Raw genomic sequence first — 13,414 nt, forward strand, 5'->3', positions numbered from 1 at the left:
TTGGTCCACCTGTGGCACCTGGACTCGGGTGTGAGACGGCTGGGGCGCTTCTGTCCTGTTTGCTGCTCTGTGCCCACGCCAGGCAAGATGCCTGGTATACAGTAGGTGCCCAATAACGATGTGGATGAATAGGAACCTGTACCAAGGGGATTTCTGTGGCGCTTTGAGTGTACGTGCCCAGTTCTACAGGGCTTGCAGCGCACGGTGGGACTTCCGCTCCGTTTCAGCTCCAGTAACACTGAGGTTGGGCTCAGGGAATGCTGGTCTCTACGCTCTTCCAGGAGATGGTGGGTGAGCTTTGTGGAAATCTTTAAAATGTGTGCAATGCCAGTTGAGCTAGTCAGCGGCAAAAGAACGCACAGAAAGACCATAACTGGGCTAATTTATAAAATGTGACTGTTTTTATTGTCATTGTAAAGAGGTGTATCTCAACCAGATCGTAACAAAATTACCACAGCTTATTCCAAAAGAAAACTTTAATACAAGAGATTTTAGAAAATTAAACACATTTGTTTAAAAATTCTATTGTGTAAACCTTAACATAAGAGGGCAGTTAACGTACTACTACACATTTCAGAGCGAATCTGCGGACAGCTCGACCCCACATCCATCCTGGCAGCCGACCAGACCCGCCATCTGTTGCCGTGCTCCCCCCTCCCCGGCAGAGGGCTCACATGGTCCGGCCAGGCAAGGGGACTTTCCTGGAGGTGGGTAGCCTCTGCGCTGGGACACCAGGGCTCCTGCATTCACAGGTGCCCCTCCTCCAGGAAGTCCAGGCCTAATGCCAGCTGAGAACGTGCCCTAGTGAGCTCCAGCCCCCCTCACTCCTGGAAGCGCGTGTTCTCCAGGCTCCTTCCAGCAGCTCCGGGCACAGATGTGCGGTCTGCTGGCCTGTGTCCTCTGTGGCCGCAATCCTGGTTCTTGCAAAGGCCTCCCCTCTGTGGTTTCTACTAATGGTGCAGAGTCTTGCAGCGGGAAGAGTGGCCTCCTGGCTTGCGGGTCAGGAAGGTAGGGAGCGGACCTGATCAGGCCCCGGGGGGAGGAAGGAGGGTGTGACCCGAGCAGGTCTGCGCGTGGAGCTCCAGCCACGATGGACAAGCATGCCCGGGCCCGTACGAACGGAAACCCCGGACCTCGAAGCAGCAGTGAACTCGGTCTCTGTACTGCAGGCTCGACCGTCCTTTCCAGAAATCAGACTGGGTGCTTCCCCCTAAGGAAACGGATTCAGTAGGTACAGAAGCCCATGCTCGGTGGCTGTGAGGATGTAGACCCACAGGGAGAGGCTCCCGGCCCTCACTGAGAGCCTTCAAAGGCTGGCCCGCGCCCCACCGCGGTTCACGGCCGAGGGCAGGGGAGCCCCGCGGGGCTGAGCTGAGCGGTGCATCCGGGCAGCCCGAGTGCACCTGTGTCCCCCCCCATCCCTACTGATCCGTTTAAGGAACCTCATCAAAACCACGTGTTACAGAAACAGGACAACGAACTTTTTGGCACAGAAACGTTAGATAAAATATACAGTGCTACAGTTGTGCAAAATTAGCCCACAAGCCAAGCCCAACAGCAAATATTTAATGTTCGCTTTAATGAAACAATGCAAAATATTTAGAAAAAGGAGGGCTGTAGGAGGCGTCGCCCCGCAGCGGAGGCCTGCCTGCCAGAAGCACCCCCTCCGTCTGCCGCAGCCCGGGCTGGGGACAGAACCCAGCGTGCCGGGCACGGTCCCGCGCCAAACTGGGAGGGAAGGCCGAGGATTATTGCCGTCGGGGTTGAAATGGAGCGGGACGTGTGCCCCTCCTGGGATGCCTCGGTGCCGTCTGCTGTTCCTGGGTGGGACCTGGCAGGGTCGCTCCGGGCTGCAGATGGAGCCGGTGTTCCGCCTCACGTCTGTGCCCAGGCACAGCAGTCCCCACGGAGTGGAGCGCCTTCCCGGGAACGGGCTCTGGGGCTGGTGCCAAGGTGCCAGGGGAGGCATGAAGGCCTCTGGAGGGGACTGGCGGGGCTACCTGTGGGGACCCCAGAAGCCGAGGCCTGGCCTCCGTGTGTGGGGCAGGCCCGGTTCCCCCGTGAAGGTGGGCAGGCGCGGGAGGAAGTGAGGCCTAGAGCTCTCCACCCAAGTTCATGGGGGAACTCGCTCATGTGGAGCCGAGGGAAGAGGAGGATGGTTCGCGTAGCCCGGGCCCAGGGACCCTGTGCAGGGTGCCGGGAAGCAAGCACGCGGCGGGCTGGCAGCTCTCCGCTCCTGTCTCCCGACTCGGGCCCAAGCACAGGACTCGTGTGAGGCCTCCCGTGCCGGTTGGCTCTTGGCAGGAGCTCCTGCTGTGCGGTCAAACCGAAGCTCCTGCTGTGCGGTCAAACCGACGACTGTCCGCAGCTCTGACTGCCCCTCGGTACCCCGCTGCGGGCGAGCACTTTGAGCCAAGCACGCGGGAGGCTCCCGCTGTGGAGCGGAGCCCGGCTTCTAAGTGCCTCTCGTCCACGGACCCTGACCCCCATTCTTCCCTCTTGGGTCCTATCTCCACGACTCCACATGGGATCCCTTTGTAACCCAAGCCCTTGGTTGCACGCGGGTCATGCTGCTAAAGGTGACCGTCACGGGATAGAATGCCCTCTCTGAGGCGTGCCCCCTAACTTCCTTGGGTGCCAGCTGGGGAGGTGCCAAAGGATCTGACCGGGTCCAGGAGAACAGGACCGCCTTCTACGGGTTCTTTGTGTCGTGCTGCCTTTCTCTCCAGTGGGTCCTGGGGCTGATGGGTGTCTGTCGTGCAGGGCTAGGGCCGGCCAGGCCTCTCAACGGGACAGGACGGAAGGCCAGCAGAGGACACGGCTCTGGCCAGGATGTGGCGTTTTGTGCCTCGGGTCTCTGTCTGCAATGGCTTCCTTCTCCAGGAGCTGGAGACCCACTGTTTCTCTGTCTGTCCCAGCACGCCGGGGAGCAGGACAAGGATCTGGAGCGGCAGGGGGGGAACCACTACAGAACATTCTAGGGGACACAGGAGTCAAGGCTTTCAGGAGTGGTTGTCATGTGTATGTCACGTGTGGATCTGAGTGGAAAGGGGGGGGGGTCCATATGCCAACGATGGCTCCAGGTTTCTGCCGCGTCACGAGAAGTGGGTGCACAGAGCAGGCCACCTGGATGGGTCACATGTGGTCCCAGGAATGGGCTTTTCCGTTGGAGTATCAGGAGAGCAGGGCAAGCTTTCCATGAATAATTAAGCTTTAAAAAATAGGCAGAGTTTCTCCTTCTGTAAACACAGACCGAGTGTGTAATTGTTTCTCAAGGCTTAGCATCCGTCTGTCACAGTTCTGGGCACAGAATGTCCAGGTGGGCTCCTGCTGGAGACTTTGGAGAAGGTGAGGTCAGTTCACACTCAGACGCATTTCGGGCCCGGTGTCCAAATGGGCTGGTGGAGCAGAGCCCTCGGCCCCGGGTGACGTCAGCCGCGGGAGGCTCCCATCTTGTGTCCGCTGCAAACCCCACTTCCCAGGGACTGATGGGGGCAGGACTGGGCCAGCCCGAGCTTTGCGAGTTGGGCACAAGTGTGCCCACTGCCAGTGACGGCGGCCAGCTGTCCCGTGGGCCTCAAGTTCGAAGGAAGCGCAGGTGCCGTGGGGATCTTGGCAAACAAGGCAGAGCCCCGGGTCGCTTTCCTGGGACACAGCGTCTCGGGTCCTGTTGACTCCCACGAGCTGATGACGTGGCCCCTGTACGGGGAATGGTGCTTGGTTCTGCTCCCCCGCCGACGGCTCCCTCTGAGGTGGTTCGGGCTGCCTCAGTTCCCCCCGGAGGGCGGGGTGGGCTGCACCTCAGCCTTCCGCTACCCTCACTTGGCAGCAGGGAACTCGCGGCAGAAACCTTCCAGGTGATGCCGTCCAGGGCGTCCGTCTGTCCAGCAGAGGCCTAGTGCTCGCGCAGTGGCTCAGCAAGCCCGGGGAGGCTGAAACGGTTCTGGGAAGCTTGTGTGCTCAGCTGCCCGCAGGCCTCCGACGCGCTCCTACTTCCTCGCGTCAGTCTGGCCCCCATGTGCTCTGCTGCACCGCGTGGGTCTAGCTCCTCCGTCCTTCCCCCGGACAAGCAAGCCCTTCATATCTGTCCACCGCAGCTCACGCCGGGTCCGTGATTCTGGAGGTCTGAGCCGGCCCACGGCCTCGGTTCTGGGAGGCGACCTCATGCAGGAAGGCAGCTCATCCTCATCCTGTTCCACCGGCCACAGGGGACACACTGAGAGCACGGCGGTGGCACAGGGCACAGCAAGAATGCATCCTAAGGGAATGACGGTGACTTGGAGGCGGGGCACTGTCCCAGGTACCAGGGAGCCCCACGGAGCTCTGCAGGGCTCCGGAGAACGGTCTGCAAGCCTGAGGGCGTGAGGCCTTTTCCGCGTAGTTCCCTGAACAGTCTCTCACGTGACCTTGAGGCCTCTTGGCTTGGGAGGTCATGGCCCCAGTCCACCCAAGCCTCACAGTGTGCATATGGGCCCAGGCGGCCTCCAGTTTCCGACGGGGGCTAGTCCTTCCAGAATCCAACCTCAGAAGGCGGTGGGGAGTGCTCTATGTGCACCACCCCCCCAGGTCAGCGTCCCTAGTGGCTCCTTAGCAAGAAGGCCACTGGCATGTCTCCCTCGAGGAGGCCACATGAGCTACCGCTGGCCATGGGTTGTACAACCAGGGGGTCTTAGGACCACTGGGAGAGAGTTGAAGGGGAAGGAACACAAGCTCCCCCCTCGGGTCCCACGTGTCCATAGACTACAGCAGGCAGTTACGTTACAAGGGAAAAAAAAAGGGTAACAATCATTCTAATTCCCGCGTGGGAAAGAGTCAGGAGGCGGTTTCTGATCTTCCTCCGAGCTGTGCCTCTCCAGCAAGGGGCTGTGCACGGCCCCTGGTGCCCACCCTCCTGCGGGCCACCGCCCCCGAGCTGGAGGGAGTTGGGAAGGGCCGGCCCCGGGAGGGTGGCCATGTGTCCGAGTCTGTCCTGCGAGCTGCTGCCTTGCCCTCTGAGACTGCCCAGTTTAATCAGTGTCCCGGGACTCCGGGGCAGGGGTGGGGGGGGTCGTTGCACTCCAGGGGGGGAAGGGGCCGTCTGCTGGGGCCTGGCCGGACGCGGAGTAGTTGGGCCGAGGCAGCTGGCGCAGCACATAGGGCCCAAGTCTGGGATTCGGCAGAGGTCAGAGGTCGCCGCTCTGGGGCTCCACGTTGCGGGTTTCTCTGGGGTGACCGCGGGACAGCTTGGGGAAGCGGGAAGCCACTTTGGGCCGGGTGTTCTTGGTCAGCGGTTCTCCAGGAGGGGGGACGTCACTGTAAGACAGAGCAGGGAAGAGGCGGATTAAGTTGGGGCATCCGGTGGGGGCGGGAGCAGGCGGGAGCGCTCTGGGGGGGGGGGGACCGTGGCTCTCCGTGGCTTTCTTCCCCCACTGTCACTGACGCGTGCCCTTGCTGGAAGAGGAAAGAAGAGGAAACGCTGTGGAGACCGCTGCATGCAGGGTCAGAAGGGGTGTAGCAGGAATGGGGGACTGCCTGTGGCCCCCGTCCTAAGAGAATAACCAGGATGTAGGCCAACGGCTAATTAGGACTTTCCTGTGCGAAAGAGCCAGAAATAGCACAACGAGTCAGCAGTCCCACCGCGGGGGTTACCCGTGTCCCCGCCGCGGGCCGGCGGGAGCGTGGCAGGCTGTGGGGGAGGGGGGCACAGAGCGCCCCGGGAGGACAGACGGTGAGAAGCGAAGGTAACACGGGGTGGGGACACCTCCAGGTGTTCGGAAAAGCCTGCGGGAGGGGGCGGTGCGACCCTTCATCCCATGACGTTCTTGAGCACCCGTGAGAGCCGAGCCCGCTTGCAGCCCCTGGAAACAGTGGTGAGCAAAGCCGGCTGTCCCAGGCCTGGGGGAGACTCACGGGCCACCGGTGAGAGGACATCATAGGCAGGACCTGGTGTAAAGGCAGCCTGAGCCTCCCAGGGCAGAAGGGGCCCGGGACGGCGTGTGGGGCGGGTGGGAAGGCTCTCTGAGCAGGGCCGGGCGCGGCGTGCTGGCGGGGGCGGCGCAGCCGTCGGCCGGCCTGCGGCTGTGAAGGCCGGGTTGAACTCTTGTCTGGTTCCTGCGGTTCTGCTCACCAATGACCCCATACTTAGTGGCTTGAATGCAAACATCCCATCTTAGAGTTGTGGGGTCTGGAGTCTGAAACGGGCCTTACGGAGCTGAAGTCGGAAGGCTGGCACAACTAGTTCCCTCCGGAGGCTCCCGGGGAGACCGCTGCTGCCAGCGGGCCTGGGGAAGCCTTGCGAACCCCAAGCTGGCAGAAACACGCCGGGCTCCCCAGTCCACGCACCTGAGACTCTGTTCCTGGGAGGGTCCGGAATAGAGTGGTTTGGGGGAACAGGAAGTGTGTGGCTGCTTGGGGCAGGGGAGACCCGGGGTTCTCTTCTGCCGTGCTGGAAATACACCAGAGCGCGGGGACGGCCGCGTGTGTTTCTGGACCCGGAGCTGCCGAAGCGGCCGCGCTCTCAGCGGGGAGCTCTACCCTCACAAGGCTACTGAGGGAAGTGGCCCAAGCCGAGGCAGCGAGGAGGGGCACTGCAGGGTCTTCGCCGGCAGGCCCGTGCGGGGGGGCCTGCCAACTGTCCTCCCCCTGCTGCTGAACTTGGCTTTGGTTCCCGCCCACACGGCTTCACCTCCTCAAGGTCCACAGGGGATGGTCTCAGGCTTTGAACCAGTGGGCAGGAAGCAAGGGCCAGACGGATGCAGATGCCTCCTTCCCCCAGGCCATGAGATGCGGACTTCCCGAGCTCTAGGGACCCACAGGGAACCCTGTGGGGACGACACTTCCCCGGGACCGACGCTGGGCACTGGTTCTCCGCAGAGCTGGGACCTGTCCTGAGCCCTCAGCTGGAAGGTGGGAGAAGCAGCCTCCTGAGCACGGCCATTCACCCAGGACACAGCCCACATGTCCCACTGGTCCCACAGGTCCCTTCTCCTCGAGCTCTTGGGGCTTCTCTCCGGGGCGACCAGCTTGGCAGCCCTTACAGAAACTCCCCTTGTGCCTGCTGCTGGCTACCCTTGGGGCACCCGAGGAAACAGGTCTGTGTAAGCAGCACCTGCCAGGAGCCCCGGGGAGACTGTTTATTTACTAAACCTCTTGGGTGCCACAGGCTGGAAGGGGGGCTGGATCGTGCACTGCCATGTGAGCCCCTCACCCTGAGGATCATGGGGAGCCCTGTTAGCATGCCACAGGGGTGGCACCCCAGTACCCAGCACGTGGGTGACATCGATCCAAAGGTCTCAGCCACTCAGCAGTGAAAAATGGCCACAGGGAGAGAAGTATTTTTCATTTGGCTCGTAAACCAGGTGCAGAGAGCCGGTCGATACCCCATTTGCTGGGGGCCACCCGCCGTAGCTTGGAGGGGGCTGCACATGGGTGAGGCCAGCTGCCGGGCTGGACCCCGGGGCATGCACAGGACCGAGCTCTCTTCTACCGAAGCTGAGACCACGGTCCCCTGAGAGCCAGTGACTGGGAAGGGCCATGTGTGCGCGAGTTAGGACTGCGTTCTGCCTGCACGGTGTGCAAACCAGGAAGAAGGGCTGCCCTCCCAACTGCGGGGGCTGGGGAGGCCTTGCTCTATGCCCACAGCCAGCAGAGGGAGGGCTACGAGCGGCTGGGTTGGTCTGGGTGCACCAGCTACACAGCCTTGAACTCACTTGTGGGCAGAATTTAGGGCTCCAGGCCCTGTGATGGGACCCAAAGGACCCAGCTGGACCCGAGCACCAGTCACTCCACTCCAGTCCTGAAGGTTTCGCTCTGGGAGTGCCCTGGCTGTGCCTGACGGAAGGTGGCCTCCGTGCCCTTCCTCGGTTTCCTGTCCCTGGTTAGATCTGGAGCCCAGTGGTTCTGCCCTTGCAGATGACCCACAGATGGTTCTGGTGGTTCTTCAGATCCCAATTCCTAACCCCGAATGGTCTCTGTGATAGAATGATTCTGAATATAATCTTGGCGCGGTGGCCTCATGGCGGGTGGGGGGGTGGGTTGTGCTGTACTATTCTGTTTTTGGGATGCCACGGACATTGTTGATGAGGCCTGGGGAGCCGAGAGTCCGGGGCCGGTCTGTGGAGGTTACGGCGACAGTCACAGGGTGATTGCTGGGAGGTGGGGGTGCTGTTGCATCACGGGGGCGTGATGGGAGTATCCTGTGTGGCACGCGGAGGGGCAGGGACTGAGCGGAGGGCACAGGTCTCCCGTGTGACAGTAGGACGCAAGCCTGGGTCCATCTGATGAGACCCAGCTCTTCTTATCCTCTGGGCTAAGGGGTAGGTGACAGATACTTGTAGAGAAAAAGACCTCCAGGGTCTGGGGAAGACAGTGGGAGGTGGGCGCTGAGTCTGGAGACAGGTTGGAAGGGGGCTGGATCGTGCAGAGCTATGTGAGCCCCTCACCCCGAGGATCATGGGGAACCCTGTTAGCGTCACCCGCTTCGGATATACAGCCTCTAAAGCTTACAGTGGGGCCAGAGTGACAGAGCGGAACCCCGGGCCCAGGGAGCTCCATGGGGTTGGTATGCTCCCAGGATAAGGATCCTGAGGTCAGAGCATAGATGGGGGAGCAGGCACGGAGCAGGGGTAGGGGTGCTGGAAGGAGAGCCTCTGCGGACACAGCGGCCAATCAGGGCAGGGGAAGGAGTGAAAACAGGTTCCATTTGTGTTTGGAGACTGGACTGGGGTGGGGGGTGCAGCAGAGCTGGAGGGGAAGGTAGAGCAGGTCCCTGTGGTAAATGATGCTACGGGAGAAAGTACAGATGGTGTCAGGTCTCATTTGCGTACAAGGTGCGAGTCAGTCCATAGAAACACTGTTCTGTCTACTGCGGCCCCCGGAGAAGCCGGCTTTCGCTATTTCATGGGCTGGAACCATGTATGGGCTTTTTTTTCTTTAAAGACTTTATGTATTTGACAAAGAGCGAGCACAGGCAGGGGGAGCAGCAGAGGGAGAGGGAGAAGTAGACTCCCTGCTGACTGGGGAGCCCGATTCAGGGCTTTGACCCTGGGACAAGACCTGAGCCACAGACAGATGCTTAACGGCTGAGCCACCCAGGTGCCCCCGTGGACAGGCTTCTGATCATTAGAGACCCCCGATGCTGCTGGGGTGACATTGGGCACCTCAAGTAGAGTTCATTAACCCAAATGGGTGTCCCACGGCTGCCCAAGCGGACTGAGACCCACCTTCCAGCTTTGTACCCATCCGCTATGTTGGGACCCCCCTGCCCCGCAGGGCTACTTTGAATAGAGGCTGGATGGTTCGCACCGCCTCTGGGACCCCCTACCCCCGGCCAATGCGTCCTCAAGGCCCCGCTCCCTGGACCCTGCCACTGCCCCGTCTCAGCCCCACCTCTCCTCCTAGCTGGGACCCTGGGCTTGACTGTAACCACTGCCCGTCTCCCTGTGTTGAAGTTGTCCAACGCAGAAACTCTGAATTTCCCCATCGCACCTTTCTTCCTCCTCTGGTCTTCTCAGCTTTCGTAAACGGCACAGCTATCTGCATCCTGGCTCAAACCCTAACCCACCGCCTTGGCCTTCCCTTCACATTCCACGCCTTACTCACCAAAGTGCCCGGTGGGGTGTCCGTCTGGACACGTGTGCAACACCGGCACTGCCCTCTACCAGTGACATCCCAGGTCCAGACACCGTGGCCTCTGGCCTGGACTCCCGACAGATTTCTAAAGGGTCTCCCCTGTGTCTGTGGATTCCTCTGCGCCTCGTCCCAAGTCCTCCTCCATGTCCCTCCTCTACAGCTTCCGGCTGCCCTCGGGTCCAGCCCATGCCCCCTCCGGCTCTGCTCAGTTGTCCCTGAGCGCAGATCTGAGCTCCATAGTCGAATCTGCTCCTGGGCCACCCAGTCACTGTGTTTTGGTTTCCTTACGGCAACTGCCACTTGGTCCCCTTCCCCACCGCCCGCCCCGCACCTAGAACTACATCTGGCACACTCAGTCGTTCAGGTACAGCCACAGAGCTGCCAACGGCAAGTTCACCTGCACTGAGCCTTGTCCTTCCAGTCGGATGGGACCCTGGCCACGCCCAGCTTAGTGGAGGTGGCCGTGCGTGACCCCAGAACGTAGACCTTGGAATGAGAGTGCCATGAACACTCTTGAGGTTTACTTTGAGAGAACAGGAGTAAGGACCCGGATTCATGTCTCCCCTAGAGAAAGTGGTGGTAATAGGACCTCTGAGACTCTTAATAAGGCAACCCTCCAAAGCCATCACCCAGATCTGCCCGTCGGTAAAAGCTCAGTGGTTTTAACGTTGAGCGTGCAGAGAATAAAAAGCCTAGAAAATGGTAAGGGTGGTGGTGGTTCAAGGCGGTGTGAGGTGGGCAAACAGAAAGCCCCACGCAGGAGCACAGAAGCACCAAGAGACAGGCGTCCCGAAGCAGATCACAGAGGGCCCAGAGTGGGTGAAGGGCTCCTGGGAGCCACCACGAGCGAGAGGACAGCTTGACAGATAGGCAGGGGAAGGACATGGTGGGCACTTCATGGGGGACGATAAACAGGTTAGTGATGCTGCTAGTGTTTGCTGAAGCCTGGGAGGGGCGTCGTGGCTGGAACCACCGAGCCAAACCAGCCGATCGGGACCGGCCTTGGCTCCAAACCCGGCCTCGGAGCGAAGCCCTTCCGCTCTCCGTAGGAACACCCCTGAGGCGGTCCTGCCACCCGCCCCCTCCAGCCTCCTCAGTGGGCACTGGGCACACTCCTGCACCGATGCTTCTGTGCTTGCCCGTCCCCAAACAGAAAGGCCACCTGACCTCCTCCCCCTTCCCCTCCTCCCCTTCTGGTCTCAGTGCGGCCTCCCCTGCAGGAGCCCTCGGCGTGTGCTGCTGTGAGGTCAGCCTGGTTCACAGAAGCAGAGTGGCGGGGGATGGGGGGGGTCACAGACCCGGTGCTCTGTGAAGATGCGTGGAATGAGCGATCCCATGGGGTGTCCAGCGCAGCCCCAGACCATTCTCTGAGGCCCCAGAAGTATGCAGGCTGGCCGGAGACGCTGTCGGCCAGCACTGGGACAGTGGTCAGAGGGGGTGGCTGGACAAACAGGGGATGCATTTTAGGAAAACCGAGGGAGCTGTGGGCAAAGGTTCTATCGTATCCTCTGCGAGTCCTGCCTCAGGAGCTCCACGTCCAGGGGCCCCTTCGGTCCACGCAGGCTTCCCCTCTCCCGAGGGGAACAATGTGCCCGCCCCTAGGCTGGGCGACTCCCCCAGTCCACGGCTGACCGGGCATGAGCACGGCTGCCCACCGTCACCCAGGAGGACACGCACGCGGGCGCGCACCTCGGCATAACGGTCAGTGAAGACAACAGGTTACGGAAGACCGGGTAGGACCCTACCGCCGTGAAGAACAAAACCTCACGCGAGAGAGTGAGCACGTGCGTGGAAATGCAGAGAACAGCAGGAGCCACAGGACAATGCGCTTGTCGTGGATCACACGTCAGTAGCTATTTTGTTACTCGCTCAGTAGAACACCAGACTCCAGAACACTGCAGGAAGGAGCCCGTCTGCTGCTGTCCGAGGTCCCCAAGGCGCAGCCTCCCTGGGTCCCTCTCCGCGGCCGAGTGACAGCTTGGACACCCCAGCTCGCCTGCGGGAAGCCACCAAGGCTGGGTCTGTGTGCGCCCTGCGCAGGGTCCCCCCCCGCAGGAATGAGTCTGGGTCCAGCCGCCGCACCTGCTCCGGGAAGGAAGCGCTCTCCTGCGTGGACCAGGGAGTGCAAGTCCGGGAGAGGTTTCGGAGCTGTGAGCCGGGCGTCCGAGGCTCCCCAACCTTCAGCCACCCCATTTGCCACCAAGCCTTAATGACTCCTTGGTGGTTCTGGGGACCGCACAAATGGCGTTGGGTGGTCTCCCTTCGTGTGTCTTAAAATACAAAGCTGATCGCAGCACAGGCCCCTACTCCCAGCCTTCCAGAGGCGGCCGCTGCACAGCGAATCAAGTTCACAGTCTGTACGACCTGCGGCCGAGGCCAGGCTCCCCCCACCAGGGAGACTCTGCATGTGGCCCCATCTGTTCCTCACGGGTTCCTGTCGCCGCTGGCAAGTTGTCCCCCTAGAGAGACTGTTCCTCACCTACCACGGTCCCTGACTTCTAGGTCCCCTTCCAGGCGTGTGTCTCCCGTGGCAGGAATTCCGTCTTCCCTTCATGGGCTCCCCACGAGACGGCGCGCTCCCCGAGCCGAGGGCAGCTCGGCCAGAGGTCTCACTTCTGTACTCAAAGTGCAATCGTGGACCTTTACGGCGTGCTTGCTGTGTGCCGGGCACTGTCCTCACTGCCCTGCATGTGCTCCGTAATCCACGCCGCAGCCAGGGAGGGAGGGAAGCCCATGCGTACCCCCTTTCCAGGGGAGGAAGCGGAGGCATGGAGAGGTTAACTGGCCCAGGGTTAAGGGTACAGAGGGGACAGGATCCTAGCTGCCTGCGTCCCTGGCTCGCGTCCCCGGCTCCCGCCCCTCGCCACGTACAGTACTCGCCTCATCCTGGAGTTATTTCCCTTGCCATAAAATTCACAAGAACATTCTTACCCCAGGGCTGCTGGGTGGCTCCGTTGATTAAGTGTCTGTCTCCAGCTCAGGGCATGATCCCGGGGTCCTGGGATCGAGTCCCGCATCAGGCTCCCTGCTCAGTGGGGAGTCTGTTCCCTCTGCCTGCTGCTCCCCCTGCTTGTGCTCTCTTTGTCAAATAAAATCTTAAGGAAAAAAAAAAAAAACTACTCCCACCCGAGCATGCAAGGCTGAACTAAAGAGAAAGGCGAAACTCGGGGACGGACACGGAGCAGGGCTTTGGCTCTCGCCTGCCGTGCTTTCACGCTGCATGGCAGAGTGGAGCCCTTGCGGAGACGAGCAGCCCGAGTACAAAGCCAAGAACATTCTGCTCTGCCATCCCTGACTCCCAGCCTTCGAGAGCTGCAGACCTGGGCAAGAGCTGAGGCAGAACGGCAGGGGCTGCAGGGCGTGGTCCGGGCACGGGCTCCCCGAGTCTCCGCGCGGCTGGGAGGAAGGATCCCAGGGGCTCAGGCAGGGCGAGTGGCTTCTCCTGCAGGGCCCAGCCGGGATGAGGACCCGCTAGGGTGACTCCAAAGTTTGCGTGCTACCCCACAGCAGACCCAGAACGTGGGTGGTTCTGGGGGCCAGAGCGCCAGGCAGCGTTCTGGGGTCGGCTGCTCCGTAGGCAGTCGGCTTACTGGGCTCAGGAAAGCAGGGGCCTGGCAGCGGTGGGGCCCTGCTGTCACCGCAGAGCAGAGACTGAGGCTCAGACGACGACAGGGCCCAGGGCACAGAGCAGGACGCAAAGCCGATGATCAGAGTCAGCATCTGATTGTTCTAACATTTTAATCCCAGCGTCGTTAACATGCACCTTAATCTCGGGTGTATGAGACCGTGATCGCTTCTGCCCGTC

The 13,414-nt window shown here is 61.2% G+C and overlaps 1 protein-coding gene across 3 annotated transcripts in view; it reads right to left on the bottom strand.

The window, feature by feature from the left end:
* Positions 1-379: 379 nt before the first annotated feature.
* Positions 380-13,414, bottom strand: part of SNX29 (sorting nexin 29) — a 476,556-nt gene continuing 463,521 nt past the window's right edge. For 2 of the 3 annotated variants that reach the window (XM_045072007.1, XM_045072011.1), the window contains one exon: positions 380-5,292. In XM_045072007.1, the coding sequence (XP_044927942.1) occupies positions 5,163-5,292 (130 nt within the window). In that variant the 3' untranslated portion in view covers positions 380-5,162. The remainder of the gene's footprint in view (positions 5,293-13,414) is intronic. The other variant, XM_045072010.1, reaches the window with a different exon arrangement.

This window comes from Mustela putorius, unplaced genomic scaffold (genome assembly GCF_011764305.1).
Source record: "Mustela putorius furo isolate JIRA1106 unplaced genomic scaffold, ASM1176430v1.1 tig00004007_pilon_pilon_pilon, whole genome shotgun sequence".
Taxonomy (NCBI): domain Eukaryota; kingdom Metazoa; phylum Chordata; class Mammalia; order Carnivora; family Mustelidae; genus Mustela; species Mustela putorius.